The sequence below is a fragment of the Tachypleus tridentatus genome, chromosome 9, assembly GCF_004210375.1.
Source record: "Tachypleus tridentatus isolate NWPU-2018 chromosome 9, ASM421037v1, whole genome shotgun sequence".
NCBI lineage: Eukaryota > Metazoa > Arthropoda > Merostomata > Xiphosura > Limulidae > Tachypleus > Tachypleus tridentatus.
Window position 1 is genome coordinate 37,695,327 of NC_134833.1, and position 15,708 is coordinate 37,711,034.

The 15,708-nt window shown below is 30.4% G+C and overlaps 1 protein-coding gene across 6 annotated transcripts in view; it reads left to right on the forward strand.

Annotated features, from left to right (window-relative positions):
- The window catches only part of LOC143225080 (uncharacterized), a 57,448-nt gene extending 45,941 nt beyond the window's left edge, over positions 1 to 11,507 (forward strand). For 4 of the 6 annotated variants that reach the window (XM_076453805.1, XM_076453804.1, XM_076453803.1 and 1 more), the window contains one exon: positions 879 to 11,507. In XM_076453805.1, the coding sequence (XP_076309920.1) occupies positions 879 to 992 (114 nt within the window). In that variant the 3' untranslated portion in view covers positions 993 to 11,507. The remainder of the gene's footprint in view (positions 1 to 878) is intronic. The other 2 variants (XM_076453806.1, XM_076453807.1) reach the window with 2 other exon arrangements.
- Positions 11,508 to 15,708: the final 4,201 nt, after the last annotated feature.

Here is a 15,708-nt window from a genome sequence, read left to right on the forward strand (position 1 = left end):
AAAAATATTTCATTAAAAACCTGATTTGTTGTGTACAAAAAACTTGTAATCTTTACTAAAAGTTTACCTAATTTTGTGAAGATACACATACTGTATCAAAAGATGTAGTGCAAATACTTGACATGTGCAAATGTGTAGATGAACTTGTGTATATTATACCAAGCTTGTGATGAAAGGGTTAACAACCTTGTTTTCTTCTTTCTGAAAAGACTTTTTACATGTCCCGCCAGCCACACGTTTTCTCATGGCAGCATTATGTTATTGAACAGTTTGAAAGTTACTAAATGCATTAGTGCATTGCATCATGTCACACCACTTCATTAGTATATGGAGATTATATTTTGAACTGTGATTACCCCCCCCCCCCTGTTCCATACAAGCTTTCAGTAACCATATTAAATAAAGTTGAACTTGTTTTAGGCTAACAGTTGATTCAGTTGTGCAAGTTTCATGGATCAAAACAATTTCTCATTATAACTTTTCCATAGCATTAAGATTTTTGTTTGCATATAATTTTGTATTTGTATTTTATATTTTAATTTCTTTTTTTGTGCAAAATTGTGGTGTTGGTTTTGCTACTGAACTTTTTTTGGGTAATACATGTACAATGCTGTTTTACATTTGGAAATTTTAATCATATATGGAACTTTCCAATTCAGATTTTCTTCCTCTGACTGAGTAAACAGACTAGATTGCTACTTGGTAAATTATTTACGTATATGTATTATACATTTATATGTGTATTTTGTATAGAATCAGTAGCATGTTTCATAGCTTTTTAAACTAGTTTTGTTTTGGACGTTGTTGAATATATGTAATGATACTGGAAAAATAACTACCTTGTTGCTAAGACACAATTTGTGTTTTGGATTTTTTAGCAGAATGCCAATATCCTGTCAGCAGTTCTGTGCTTAATTAAAGAGTTGGATTATGCGAGTCTTGAAGTTGTAGAGACTGCCATTCATTGCCGCATGGAAGAAATGGATGATTAAATACCTCAAATAAAGACCGTGTTTTTGATGGTTTTAACTTAACACAATAACACTTGCAGAAGAAATAAATTTAAAAATGGTTTTGTGGCTCTACAGCTATTGCTAAAAATACTTCACTATGGTGAAAAGAGTTGCCAAGTAGAGTACTTTTTATTTTGAAGGTAAATTTTATTAAAAGTAATTTCACATGTAGTTTTATTGCTGTGAAAACTGAATCTCAAGGAGAATAAATGCTAATTGAACTTTTAAGACCTAGCAAAAAGTGTTAATGAGTCTTGCATCACTTCCTTTACAGCTTGTAAAATATTAAATATTTGTTCCAATTTATTATGCTTCTCTCTTTTTTTTTTTACATTGTACAGTTGTAAAAATAAGGAAATTAATAATAAATTTGAGTATTTTTTTTTAATGCATACCTTGCCATCTGGTTTATACATTTGTTTATCCAACTAACACCGTTAGCTGAACAACAGAATCTTGTTTGGTTATGCTGTGGTATTTTAATCATAAGCTGTTGAGTCAAAATTAAGACTGTTTCTTTTGGTAGAAAAATTGTAGATGATTTATCTAATAAAGGTTTATGTGGTCACTATGAATACGCGTTACTCCAGTGAAAAATGCAATATTATTGATTTGAGCAGATATTTGTTATTTCATACATTTACTTTCTTTGTCATTTTAGGTTTAAATCAAATTTTGGCGCTATGTATTTTATATTGATCTAAAAGTGTTTTCGTTTCAATTCTTAAAGCTTTTTATGTGTTAATATTTACTAAATTTTTTTATACTAAATGCAGCTGAATATTATTATTTCTAGTAAAGGAATATGAATTTTACAAATATTCAAATAAAATTAATATTACCATCAGAGTTTAAACTTTACTTTTAGGAATATATAATATAGCAACAGAATTTTTATGAACTAGTGCAGCTGCTTTACTTACATATAGATTATGATGCAGTAAAGTTTATTTAATATTTTCTCACTGCAAGGGAAGTGAATCCATGATTTAGTAGTTTCATATCAAAACTGAATATGAAGTTTCACAAGTTTTACTACAGTAAGTGTTTTTACCTTACTAAGTTGATTTTTTCTTTTTGTACAATATTAGTAGGTATCCATTTTTTCATAATATTGTATTAGGGCCAATAGGATTTTGTCTAGTCCTAGCTGTTAGACCCAGTGCTAAATATACTTAGTGAAATTTATCAAATGTGATTTATTCAGTTTATCACTACAGGTAATAGCTGTATGTATAAGAATATATAGTTGGGGAATGTGTGATATAGGATATATGTGTGGTATAGGAGTTTCTTGCATTTTTAGAACTTTCTTAATAACATTGGTGATGCAGTATACTTTGTTGGAATATCTTCATATATACATTAATTATATTTAGTTTTTGTAATTTTGTAGTGTAAGGGTATAAGAAATAAGTGGAACAGAAATTGTGCAAGAAAGCTTACATTTAGAAATGATTGATGGCGTAGAAGTTTCACATGGGCGTTTATGGCTTGGGAAGCTAAGAGATCATAACTTGCTCAGAAGTTGTAAGTTAAGAACATTTTTAGAGTTGGAGTGTTCAATGGTTTACACAAAGTTCAGGAAAGATTCAGAACAGAATTCCAATTTATATATATATTTACAATCTGTATTGAATTGAAATTACATGCATATTACAACTGTAATTGGGGTAGTAACTAATGGCTACATTCAGAGGGAATGTGGAGGTACATGGAGTTATTACATCCTCATTACTTGATTTTTGACTGCATTCATAATGGAGAAAAATGGCTTCCAAACTTTCTCAAACTAGATGCTGGATTTATCTTTTCTAAATTTCCTTTTGAAAGTAGATTTATATTTTCGATTACTTAGACAATTTACTTGATACATCATTAGAAAGTGGAATTCCTACTTATTTTTAGGATGTAGTTATGTAATTTTATTCTGTCAGCTAGAAAGAGAGAGAAAAAATTTGAACAGTATGAGATGCCTGAGTTTTGAGGATTAGAGATGAAAGATCAAAATGCCATGAAGATAGATAAATTTTAAAGTTAATTTAATTTTTACAGGCAAATGAATTATGGTATTTCATGTTTGTGTAAAATGTAAAACTTCCTATCAGGTTGAGGGTTTATATTAGGATACATTTAGTGAGTTAGTTGTTACAAGGGATTGATTTGAATGAAATATGTTATTTTTAAGTTGGAGATGATGTATTATTACATAACCAACTAGATAAGAGTGGTTGACAGAGGGAAAATGCAAGGTATGAAGAGCAAGTGATAATCACTGCAAAACACAAAGCTGTTATTGTGTAATTAGTTTAAGTGAAAATTAGAAGTAAGTATACAAATGAATGTATACCAGTTAAAAAAACTAACAAAAACATTAAAGATAGTAGTCTTACATGGATTTCCAAAGACAGATTTTATAAAGTGTTCAGCCATCTAGCTAGTTTAGAAACTAAGTGACAGTTAGTGAGTGTAATGTAGTTTTCTGTCAACTGTTTCTTGGAAATAATATAGAATATTCCAAGGAAAATGCGAAATGGAACACACTCTTTTAGGCCCTATGGCTTCATCATGCATGTACACTTAGTGAAGTTGGGCTGTTAAGCTACTTAATATTATGCCATAAACAGTCATTTTTTTTCACATTACATAAGGTTTTCAAGCATTTATTTCTCTCATGTTTCCGTATATGCCTGTAATTATATTATTATTCAACTTTCCGTTGTAGCTGGCTGCTATTTAAAGTTCTTGGCATTATAACTGTGAAAGGTGGTATTTATGAGATGGGGAATAAGTGTTGCCTTAAACTGGTTACAGGTAGTATTTTTATTAAACCCCAAGTGCATTTTGACTCTACATCTTTAGTGTTACTTATGAGAAAGAAAACTGAGGCACCAAAATATGGTTACAAAAACTTATTAAATGCTGGTTTATTGCATTTACACTAACAACTTTGAAGTTTATTAACACTTGTTACAGCTATTTCTGAAAAATAGTAGTAACATATATTTATTCCCTGGTATGGACACTATAAATAGTGAAGTCACTTTTCTTTTTTTAATTAACACATTAGTAACAAATACAGTTTTATCAAACTAGGAATCATTGAAAGTTGGACATGAAAAGAAGAGAAATCAAAATTATCCTCCAATATTTTAAAAATATCTTTTAGTTGGTAGTATGGTTATGAGGTTTTGACAGTATTGGTATCTGGCTGATCAGTAGGTAGTATGGTTATGAGGTTTTGACAGTATTGGTATCTGGCTGATCAGTAGGTAGTATGGTTATGAGGTTTTGACAGTATTGGTATCTGGCTGATCAGTAGGTAGTATGGTTATGAGGTTTTGACAGTATTGGTATCTGGCTGATCAGTAGGTAATATGATTTTGAGGTTTTGACAGTATTGGTATCTGGCTGATCAAGATGTCATTTTTTTTCTTAAGTTTCCATTTCTGGCAGTTTAAGTTTTCTAAGTTAACAACTACAGCTACACTCACCTAATCTGAACTGTTTTCTATACCAATGAAGTTCTTGAAATTGCTTAGTAAAAAAAACAACTTTAAATTGTTCTACTGTCCTAAGAGCCTTTAAGTGAGATATCAATAAGTCATTTCCACAGAATTCCTTCTGAATTGTCACATTTGTTTGATTTGAAGAAAAGTTCTCTGCAAGAGAAAATGCTAGTTAAGTAATCTTCGACCCCAGAAGTTAAAAAAGAAAAAATGTCCAGCTTGTCGAACAAACCATTAATTTTAGCTGTATAATAATTTCAATTCTTACCGATTTCATTTGGAGTGCTATTAGAACTTTGTAGTTCATAAAGATGCTGTTAACAGAAGCATTTATTACTAATCATCTTTCATAAACGTTAAGTCGTTTTTTGGTGAAATTGTATTACTTATATTAACTCGTAAATAAAAGCTGTGCCATTATTAACAATTTACACTATTTTAATGTCCTGTAGACAAAGGTTTAGATTGTAACCTGAGCAATATAAATACAATGATCTTTTTTTCTCTTTAACAAGAGCTTTAGCATTTATGCACATCAGTAATACTTGCAGTATCATTATTAGCTTTGGCCTCTGCATGTAGTGAGTTTGGATCAGAACATCTTTGTTATAACTAAGTAATGTTAAGGATTTGGTATTCAAATGTACAAGACCAAGTGGCTTCTCTTGAATTAAATAATTTCTATAAATTGACCAAACTACACCATTACCACAGATGTCTGCTGTTTGAACAGTTACAGCAAACCACTGTTTTTGGTGCCAGATAAAACCTTTTTAGTCACATTGCTATCCATTATCATACTGTGATAATTATTTTATTCACATTTTCTAGTGGAGTGAATATCCTTGTGTAAATGTAGTTTTGTGGTTCTGGGAAAACTTCAATTTGAAGAGTTAACTAAAAGAAGTTCCCTTCAAATGCTACAAGATATTTATGATGGACTCTCATTGGAAACATTTTTGTCTAACCAAGAAGTGAACACACAAAAATGATATCACAATGGTTTCTCAATGACCCTTTCCAGTTATTTCTAGCTGTGTATCCAAATTAATAGCAATACTACTATTTAGTAACATAGCTTCAGTGTAACTTTCCAGTGTAGATCTTTTGGTAACTGTATATCTTTGGTATACTATGGTGAACCAAATAGCTCACAACACCTAAAAATTCCGTAGTGGACTCCACTATTCCCAGCCAAGGAAAGCTAGTGTGGTGAAGTTCTGTTGTAGACAAACACAACCTAGTTGTTATAGAAGTCACTGTAGTTTAGTGATGCGCTTTAGGACTTAAAATTATTTTGCCTTGCTTACAAAGCTGCTGAAACAAAGGGTTGTGACATTTTAAAATGTTAGAAATCTATCTTTCCTGATGGTAAAAGTTGTAATGATGACCTACTTGTTCTTTGTAATTGAATTGTTAAAACTTTGTTTTCTTGTTTTTTATGTAGGCTGTTTTTCAGTTACCATACTAAGTGCTGGGTTGGTTTGATTGAATAGCCAGAGTAGACTGGCTAACTAATTATTTGTTCAAGCTAGCTGAGATTTTACAGAAACTTCTAATTCATGCTTTAAAAATCTGTAAAAGTTTGTTATGTGCTCTTATCATAACTGCTTGATAGTGAGCTTCTTATAATGCCTAGACTCATCAGCCTTTAGAGGCTGGTTATTATGTTTATTGTATGTCAACTTGGTTAATTATAGATCAAATATAGTAATCACTCACTAGATAGTGAATATAATGCTTATTGTATATGAACATGGTACATTAGAAATTGAGGGTAATGGTTATATACACCAATTTAGTTTATTGGGAACCAGATATAATGCTTGTTGTACACCAACTTGGTTAATTGGAGATTGGATATAAATGCTTGTAGTACACCAACTTGGTTTATTGGAGACTGGATGTAATGCTTATTGTACACCAACTTGATTCATTGGAAATTGGATATAATGCTTATTGTATACCACTAGATTCATTATAGGCTGGATGTAATGTTTATTGTACACTAACTTGATTCATTGGAGACTGTGCTTATTGTGCACCATCTTGTTTTATTGGAGGCTGGATATAATGTTTATTTTTTAGGAACTTTGTTCATAACTTTCACAGTATGAGACACAAGTTTTTCAGTTTTTGGTAATGCCAAAGGATATTTAAATGGTTGAACCAAGTACCAATGCTTTACCTGTATGCTAGCATTAATGTAACTGTTTCTAGCATATGCTGTTCAAACTAGGTAAATTGGGGATGATATATTTTCTTATCTTATAATCTCAGTCAAATTTGGTGTGTTGAAACAAATGTTCTATACTCGCAGCTATAGTATTTACAAGAAACTTAAGTTAATTGGAGTAAAAGTTTAACTGTGTGTGCATTTGGTAATAATAAGCAGAAAGTGTATCTTGCTTACATTTGCCAATAAAGGTTCTCTTTACTAACTTGTGTTATTACTTACAGTCACTAACAATGGTTTTCTTTAGTAATTTATGTTATTACTTAGGTCTAGGAGTGAGTTATTGCATACAGTGGGGTAGCAGAGAAAGTTTACTACCATGTAAATTATTGTTCATGTTCATTTAAGGATGAGTAATTTCTTACATACAAAATAGTTTATAATAAATAATTGCCAAAGGCACAATATTACCTTTTTTTTGTTTTAGGTATCAAACCTAATTCTAAGTATTTAGTTTCTGCTGTACTTAACAGGATTTGGCTTGAGTGGTGCACTTTCAGGGCTTTCATTATTTTAAGGTGCTTGTTCTTCTGTTTAATATTCTTTATTTTATTTTTCAATTACAAAATAAGCCTAGAATGTTGTTATATATCAATTTACCTGTATAAAGAAGAGGTGGAGGTAAATAGCTGCTCCTAGTTAACTCTTACATTTATGTTTGTTTCATTTTTGTACTTTGTTGAGTAAAGTAAACAATGGCTGATTGGTTGTTTTTTTTTCATATGCATTGCATTTTAATTTAATTTTGTTTGTTTCATAACTTTGTGAACATTTCACAATGCACTTCTTTGTGAGAAAGTTAGTTGATAATTAATCTTGTGTGAATAGTTTTGAATTGTTTAATCTAGTGCACAATAATACATTTGTGTTATAGTAACTTATTTGGATCCATTGCCAACTAAAGTGGTTGCACCTTGGGAATTATTGGGTTTTGTTTTTGTGTGCAACATTTACATGAAATTACATTTGTTTAACACCCAGAGTTTTTAATTTTTTTAAGCACATTTACACATTATATTTATATATATAATGAAGATAATGTCTATAAGATAAGGTGCTATTTTAAAGGCATTGAATCAGTAGAATTTTTTACCTCTTGGTGCTTCTGTTAGAAAAATATCACTCATTTGGTGTTTTAAAACTTTTGCTAAAGAATCAGTAATTTGTTGCATGATTCTTAAAGGATTTTAATATCCAAATGTAATTGTATATGTAATTATAGTCTGAACTTAAGTGGTGGAATTTTTTATTTATGTATGTTACTATGGGCATTTTAGGAAAAAGTGTTAACCTGTATATGATATTCACATTTTGCACATGGAGTTAAGCCTGTATATATCATATATATAGTTATTTCTACATTCCTTACGTTTGTGTCATGCAATTGCTACTATCTTTTTGAATAGATATGGTTTGATACAAGTTTTTGTAGTGATAATACTTCTCGTGATTGTATTGATCATATTACAGTATATGTATGCATGGTTGTTGTTAATTTGTGTTTCATTTTAATATCTTTCCATTGTTTATTTATTCAGTGATTGCATTAATTCAGAAGTTAATTTTTTCTTCTAGAAACATAAACATCTAATTACCACAACTTACACTTGTTTGTTTGAATTATTGGTCCAAATAGTTTGTTTGATTGATAATTTATGGTCTAGCTCATCAAATCTGTGATTGTGTTAATAGTTAACTCATACTAAAAGTATTAGATTAATTCTATATTCAAATTATCTTCCATTTACCCTCAGGTGTTTCCTTCCAGGATTTTGTATACATCAAGACTTTCTGTGAGACTTTCAAAATTGTTTTAAAAAATCCTAATTTTTGACCCTCATCATTTATTTCATTTATTTTTGCTCAAAATTGACCAAGATGAATTCAAAAACTTGTAAATTTGAAGATAAACTTTTAATTTTTAACCAAAAATATTGTCTTAAAATGATTGATAATGTAGTCATAATATTACCATAATTATCCAGTATAGGTTTTGTAGCACTTTAAAGCATGTGAATAACTTGAAATTCATTACCAGGATCATTACAACTTGCGTGGTAAAAACCTGTGTCCTCGTTCTCAAAGTAATAAATTTCTCAATTTAAATTTTACAGATAGCTATATAAATTTATTTTTATTATTAGTGAAATATAAGTTGTTTACGTATATTGAATTGTAATTTTGTTTATGAAACTACAATTTTCTCTGTAGTTTCAAAAAAGGAAAATTTTCCAGTGACCTACTTGTGAGGCTTGAGACATGCCAAGAAATATATTTTCCCCTTACATTTCTGATTTGGATAATTTTGGTAATTTATGTGTTTATCATTAAAGATACGAAGTGTTAATTAAGATACCTATGTGATATGATTGAGTTAGATGTTTTTGATTTTTTAATGTGTCAAGTGCATGCTCCTACTTTTGTAGTAGGTAATAAAAGGTGCTGTTTAATTATTCAAGATGTGAGGTACAATCTCGTTTGCCTGTAGTGAATTGTGAAGTTTCCTTAACAGATGGAGTAGTTTCTCAGGAAATAAGAGTAATTTCAGCATTTACAAAAATAACATATTCAATGATAAAATAAGTAAGATGGTGAATTGGGAAGTTTTTTAGCAGATGGAGTAGTTTAGCAGGAAATAGGAGTAATTTAAGTGTTCCAAAAGTAACATAATCAAGATAAAACAGGTGATAGAGTGAATTGGAAAGGTTTCTTAGAAGCTAAGAGCTTTGTTAAGAAGTAGGTGTAATTCTATATTTGAAATTTAATATATCCAAGATTAAACAAGTGAGATAGTGACTCCTACATGTAGTTAGCAAGCTTGACTGAAAGGACCATAAATGTACAGTACGGAATACATTTATTACGCATCTTTTATGCGTAAGAGTAAATAAGAGTAATTTCAGCATTTACAAAAATAACATATTCAATGATAAAATAAGTAAGATGGTGAATTGGGAAGTTTTTTAGCAGATGGAGTAGTTTAGCAGGAAATAGGAGTAATTTAAGTGTTCCAAAAGTAACATAATCAAGATAAAACAGGTGATAGAGTGAATTGGAAAGGTTTCTTAGAAGCTAAGAGCTTTGTTAAGAAGTAGGTGTAATTCTATATTTGAAATTTAATATATCCAAGATTAAACAAGTGAGATAGTGACTCCTACATGTAGTTAGCAAGCTTGACTGAAAGGACCATAAATGTACAGTACAGAATACATTTATTACGCATCTTTTATGACAGACATTCTTGTTTTTTATGTATGACTAATTTCAATCCATTCTGAGATGACAGTTATAAATAAATTTCCAAATAATTCTCTGAAACAAAAAAAACTTTATTGATGAAAAATTAGAGAAATGTAAATTACAAATTAAAAGTTATTCTAATGAAAGATATTAATGTAATTTATTAGAACAGATTTAATATAATAAATGTATATTTGAACCAATGACTCTACCAGTGCATAGTTTTAAGGTGCCAAAAATTAAACTTAAAATCATACAAGTTAACATAACTTTCTACTGGAATCTATTGTTTCTGTTTATCCACCATTTTTGGAACAAGTCATGAAAACCAATGGCTGATATTTTTAAATTCCCTTTCAAGTATGGTATTTTTGAAACTGTATTACTTATTTGAAGAAAAGGTTATATATATATATGGAATAATCAGAAAGTAAGGGTTACATGGTTATCTGCGTAAGTACAGCAACTACATAAAAGGGCTTCTATCTAAATCTTATAATGTACTGTGTAGTTATGCCCAAACTGTCGTATATTTTTCATATTAGGTTCAGCACCTTTTCGTACCCTTAGCATATTGTATAAAAAAAAATAACTGTATGCACACACACACACACACACACATGTGCATATTTCAATTCCATTGATACTAAAGCTAACTAAGAAGGATATAAAAAATTCTTTATATCTAGTTGTTAATATTGTTGTGCTAATCTGATAGTTTGTTGCAACTTGTGAAATGCATATAACCCATATTATGAGGTATTGAAATGTTTATTTTATGGCAGTATTCTAGTGACTTAACATGTTGGAAGAATTGTTTTGAAACGTATTCATTTTGTGTTTTTCATTGAACTAAGTGTATTTTTAACATTTATGGAAAAGAATACACATCGTTTCATGTACCTTATTGTTGTACATGGACCTCTTCACGCAGATCCTAACCATGTTATGTTCTTTATTGTAATTCATAGACTCTTTCACATGTTATTTTTCTGTTGTAATTTATTAATTTTTTCATATAGATGCTATTTATGTTCTTTTTATATTGTAATTCATAAATGACTTTGAAGTTATTCATGTAATGTTCTATTGTAATTTGTTAATCTTTTACATAGACGTTATTCATGTACTTTATTGTAATGCTTAGATCCTTTAATATCATTCATGTTATGTTTTTATCGCCGTTTGTATATCCTTACAGATGCTGCCCATATAGAATTTTTACTTTTGAATTTATTTGAAAAACTAAACCTGTCAGAATTATAGCAGTCATTTACAATGCACGTTGGCTTAAGCTGTCCACATAATTCCAAAGTTTGTATTTACAACTGAGCTTATTAACTTTGTCCGTGTAAAGTAACCTTACCAAAAACAAAGCAAAAAAAACCATGTTGCTCTTCTTGGTATTAGATATTTGTGTTTATTGGTAAATGTATATCTTGGGAATTAATTTTTAACTGTTGAACCATCCATTATTGATATGAAATAAAAAATGCGTAATCCTCAAAACATTTGACTTCGTATGTCTAGTTTAGAAATCACATAACATTTAAAATCTTTTTAAAATTTTTGGGAAAGGTTTACTTCACATTAAGGTATTTTAAAAATAATTATATATATATATATATTATTTACAGTGCTACAATTATATTTTATTAAACGGTTTTATTTTACTAAAACAAAATCAGTTATCAGTTTTTCTGAAACTTCGATTTAACGAGTTTGTTCATGGAAGAGGAATTTGGAAATTACACGCAATAAAATGTATACTGTGTGTTGTTGGACGAAAGATTCTTCTATAGTAGGTATCTGTGATTGTTAGTGGTAAATTTAAAACAGAAACGAAAAGCACTCACTGCACTCGGGAGGAAGAGGTCGAAAATGTACTTCAACAGTATTAGTGACATCTAAAATTGACATCTCGTATGGCTGCTGAAATTAAAAAAAAATGGTGCAAATGAGAGCCTTACAGTCTTTAAGAAGTTATTAATATAAATTAATAAGCGAACAAAAAATTAAAATATTTGTGTTATCTAAAAACGAACATTAAAAAATAAAAGGGAAAATTCTAAACTTAAACAAATAATACATTTATGTGAATTAGAATTTCAAGATATTAAATGAAGAATTGTCTGATGAGAGAACGACGAAGATGGAAAAAAATGAGTGAAATTTTTAAGACTGGAAATTTAGCAAAGAAAAATAAATGTATTAATATATTGCACTGAAAAAATACAAAAAAAACTGAATAGGTTGTGAGAACATTATTAAAATAAAATATTACATTCTGAAAAATTAGATAATATGAAGTTTTGTGTGGTGCTTCAAGGGTAAAATCTTCCAATTCTTTATTATTTGCCACTCCCTCACTGGCTGAGCCTATTGAGGAGAATCAAACCACTAATTTTAGCGTTGTAAATCTGGAAACATACCGCCGTATTAGCGAGATGCAGCTGCCTCATAATTCATTTCATGTATTATGGAACATACACATATAATGAAACAATCCATTTATAGGAAAATACTTTTCGAAAGTTCCAAATTCAACTCTATCATATTCGTTATACTATATTATTTTGCTCATAAAGTTTTTTTTTTTTTTTTACATTTGATCTCTCTATTTCAACATTTCTTCAAATTGTATAGTTTATATTTCAGTAAGTGAAACATTAATTACGGTACAACAATTTTATTAAAAGAGTGAAATAATATAGTATTTATAATATTTAATTAATTTGTCTAAGTGATATTACAAGTTCTTTAACAGAGACAAAACATACAAAAAACAAATTAACGTGTATTCGTACAGTTGCATCTGATAGGCCCGGTATGGCCACGTGGGTTAAGGGGTTCGACTCGTAATATGAGGGTCGCGGGTTCGAATCCCCGTCGCACCAAATATGCTCCCCCTTTCAGCCGTGGGGGCGTTATAATGTTACGTTCACTCTCGCTATTCGTTAGTAAAAGAGTAGCCCAAAAGTTGACAGTGGGTGATGATGACTAGCTGCTTTTCTTCTAGTCTTACACTGCTGTATTAGGGACGGCTAGCGCAGATAGCCCTCGAGTAGCTTCGCGTGAAATTCAAAAGAAACAGAGAAACTACTAAATTAGAGACGGCTAGCGCAAATAATAATTGTGTAGCTTTTCGCGAAGTGCAAAATAAATCCTCGTGTAGCTTTGCGCGAAATTCTAAAACAAACAAACACAATTTATTTGAAAATTTATTAATTTTAAAAAGATCCCCCCCCCCTCCGTTAGCTACACATCATTTTTTGTTGTAATAAAAGTTGGGTCTTTTCATGTCAAAAACATATTTCATCAGGAGTTTGGCAATTTTTATTGGTGCAATCATTTTGATAACTTGTTCTTTGGTACAGTTTACTTTACAAGTCGCAATTTCAACGTTTTTATCTCTACTTTTTCTTTAAATTTCACATCTACCACAGTTTTGTGAAATGACGTAAAGTCGCGTTCGCCACGCGTCATGGTAGTCATGGTAACAGAATAATACTTTTATCCTTTTTTGGATATTTGCCATTCTCTAACAAAAAGACATTTCTTACGCGTACTATACCAAGTTTCAATAGGACTTACTTTCATGTAATAAAATGAAACTATTCATATTCAGATATATGAATATTTCCCAAAATATTTGGTCAAGAGCTGACAATAAAACTCGTGGTTTAATTTAAACAAAAATGACACATACTTCGGATGTCTGTAACGAGGTTTTACACAACTCTCGGATGCCTATGATATCATGTGGAAATGTTGTATTTAAATTTTCGTAAGTTATAAGGACCAGATTCTTACATTTGAAAGATGAGAAATAAATATAAAAACGTTACTTACTGTCGCTGAATACAATGATTGACGGTTTTAATAAAACCTTATTTTCGTTTTTAATAATGTTAAGACATAAAAGGACTTAGATGTAGAGTACAATTTTTTTTATAAAGTATTTATAGCTCGTTTGTTTGCTGTAGAACAAAACCACATTAGGCTATTTGCTGTGTCCACCACGGGAAAACGAAACCCCTGGCTTTTAGTTTGTCTACAAACTCACCACTGTGCTACAGGGGATACCTTTATGTTTATAAAGCTAACGTCAGATTAATTAAAGTTTCAGCTTTCAACTTCTGGTCATTCTAACAGGATCACTAACAGTTCATTTTAAAAACTTTCTGAGCTGCAAGGAAATAAATATTAAATACAAAGAAGGAATATGAAATTAGTAACTAATGTTGTAATATAATTTTTTTTTTAATTTCGCGCAAAGCTACATGAGAGCTATCTGCGCTAGCCGTCCATAATTTAGTAGTATAAGACTAGAAGAAAAGCAGCTAGTCATCATCAAGCACCGCCAACTCTCGGGCTATTTTTTTTAATCAACGAACAGTGGGATTGACCGTCACATTATAAGGCTCTCACGGTTGAAAGGACAAGCATCTTTGGTGCGACGGGGATTCAAACCTGCGACCCTTAGATTATGAGTCGAACGCCTTAGCCCACCTGACCATATCGGGCTCATTGAAAGAGAACCATTCATCATTTTTATTTGTATTATAGCCAGGGTCCTCAAAAGATAGAAGTGGCTCTAACCTCTCTGAACCTCTGAGAGGGTCTACGTGTAGCCACTATAATTCTAAACACAGACAGTTCTATAGAATCTTTTGTATTAGGTACAGATTATTTCTCTGATGAAAGCATCTATTTTAGTTTTTTGTTGTTATAAAAAAACAAAAACAACAGAAAAGAAAATTGTTCTATGACATTTTCAAAGTTGTAGTTATGGTGACTTCACCAGAGTCGTCACATGTTATTGATATACTTAAACTAATAATACCAAACTGAATGCTTATTCATAATTAATTTCTGTTTCAAACTTCACAATACATAAAAGCAATGAAATGTAGAATAATTTGAGGCAGTTAAATGATTCGAATTGGGACATTTTCGGGAAAATTTTCTCCCAGCTACAGGAAATCGGGAACGTATTGTCAACCTATGATGTAAAACAACGTAATTTTATGAAGTGAAGACGTCTGTTAAATTATGAAAACAAAGATGTGTCAAAAACCATCAATCCACTCAAATATTTTACATTTTTTTGCTTTTGGCCTACATAAAATGCTTTGCATAGAATCCCCCGATGAGACAGCGCTCAAATTCTTGGTTCGATTGTCCTTGGTGGGCACAGTAGATAACTTAATGTGGCTTTGCTCTAAAACAAACAAAAGCTTTTCCTATAAATATTTTATGAGAAGAGAGATCTCTGAGTTAATTAATAGTCACTGTTTATTGATGACTACTCTTACACACAGAAACTTGACAGGGTTTACGAAAGAGCCTTTGCTAGACTTAACTCTGGCTTCAAGAACTTAATCATTTAGTTTTTCTATGCATTATAATTAACTTGGTGATTTTCAAGGGTTATATTACTTCAGTTTACGGGTAAACGATACGATGATTCTCCGTGTTCGAAAAAAAAAAAAAAATCTGGTGGGCCAAAATGTTAAGTTAAATTGTTATAATTTGCCTCCACAAAAAATCCAAATCTTATAGTCTTATATTTCACTAAAAAGTCCTTTTCAATATTACCCAGTTTTCTTACTGTTTTAGATACTTCTATCAGTAAGACTAAGCATGGATAAATTGTCTGTAAGGTATACATTTTAACGACCAAATGTGTATGTTATAGGTCTACACG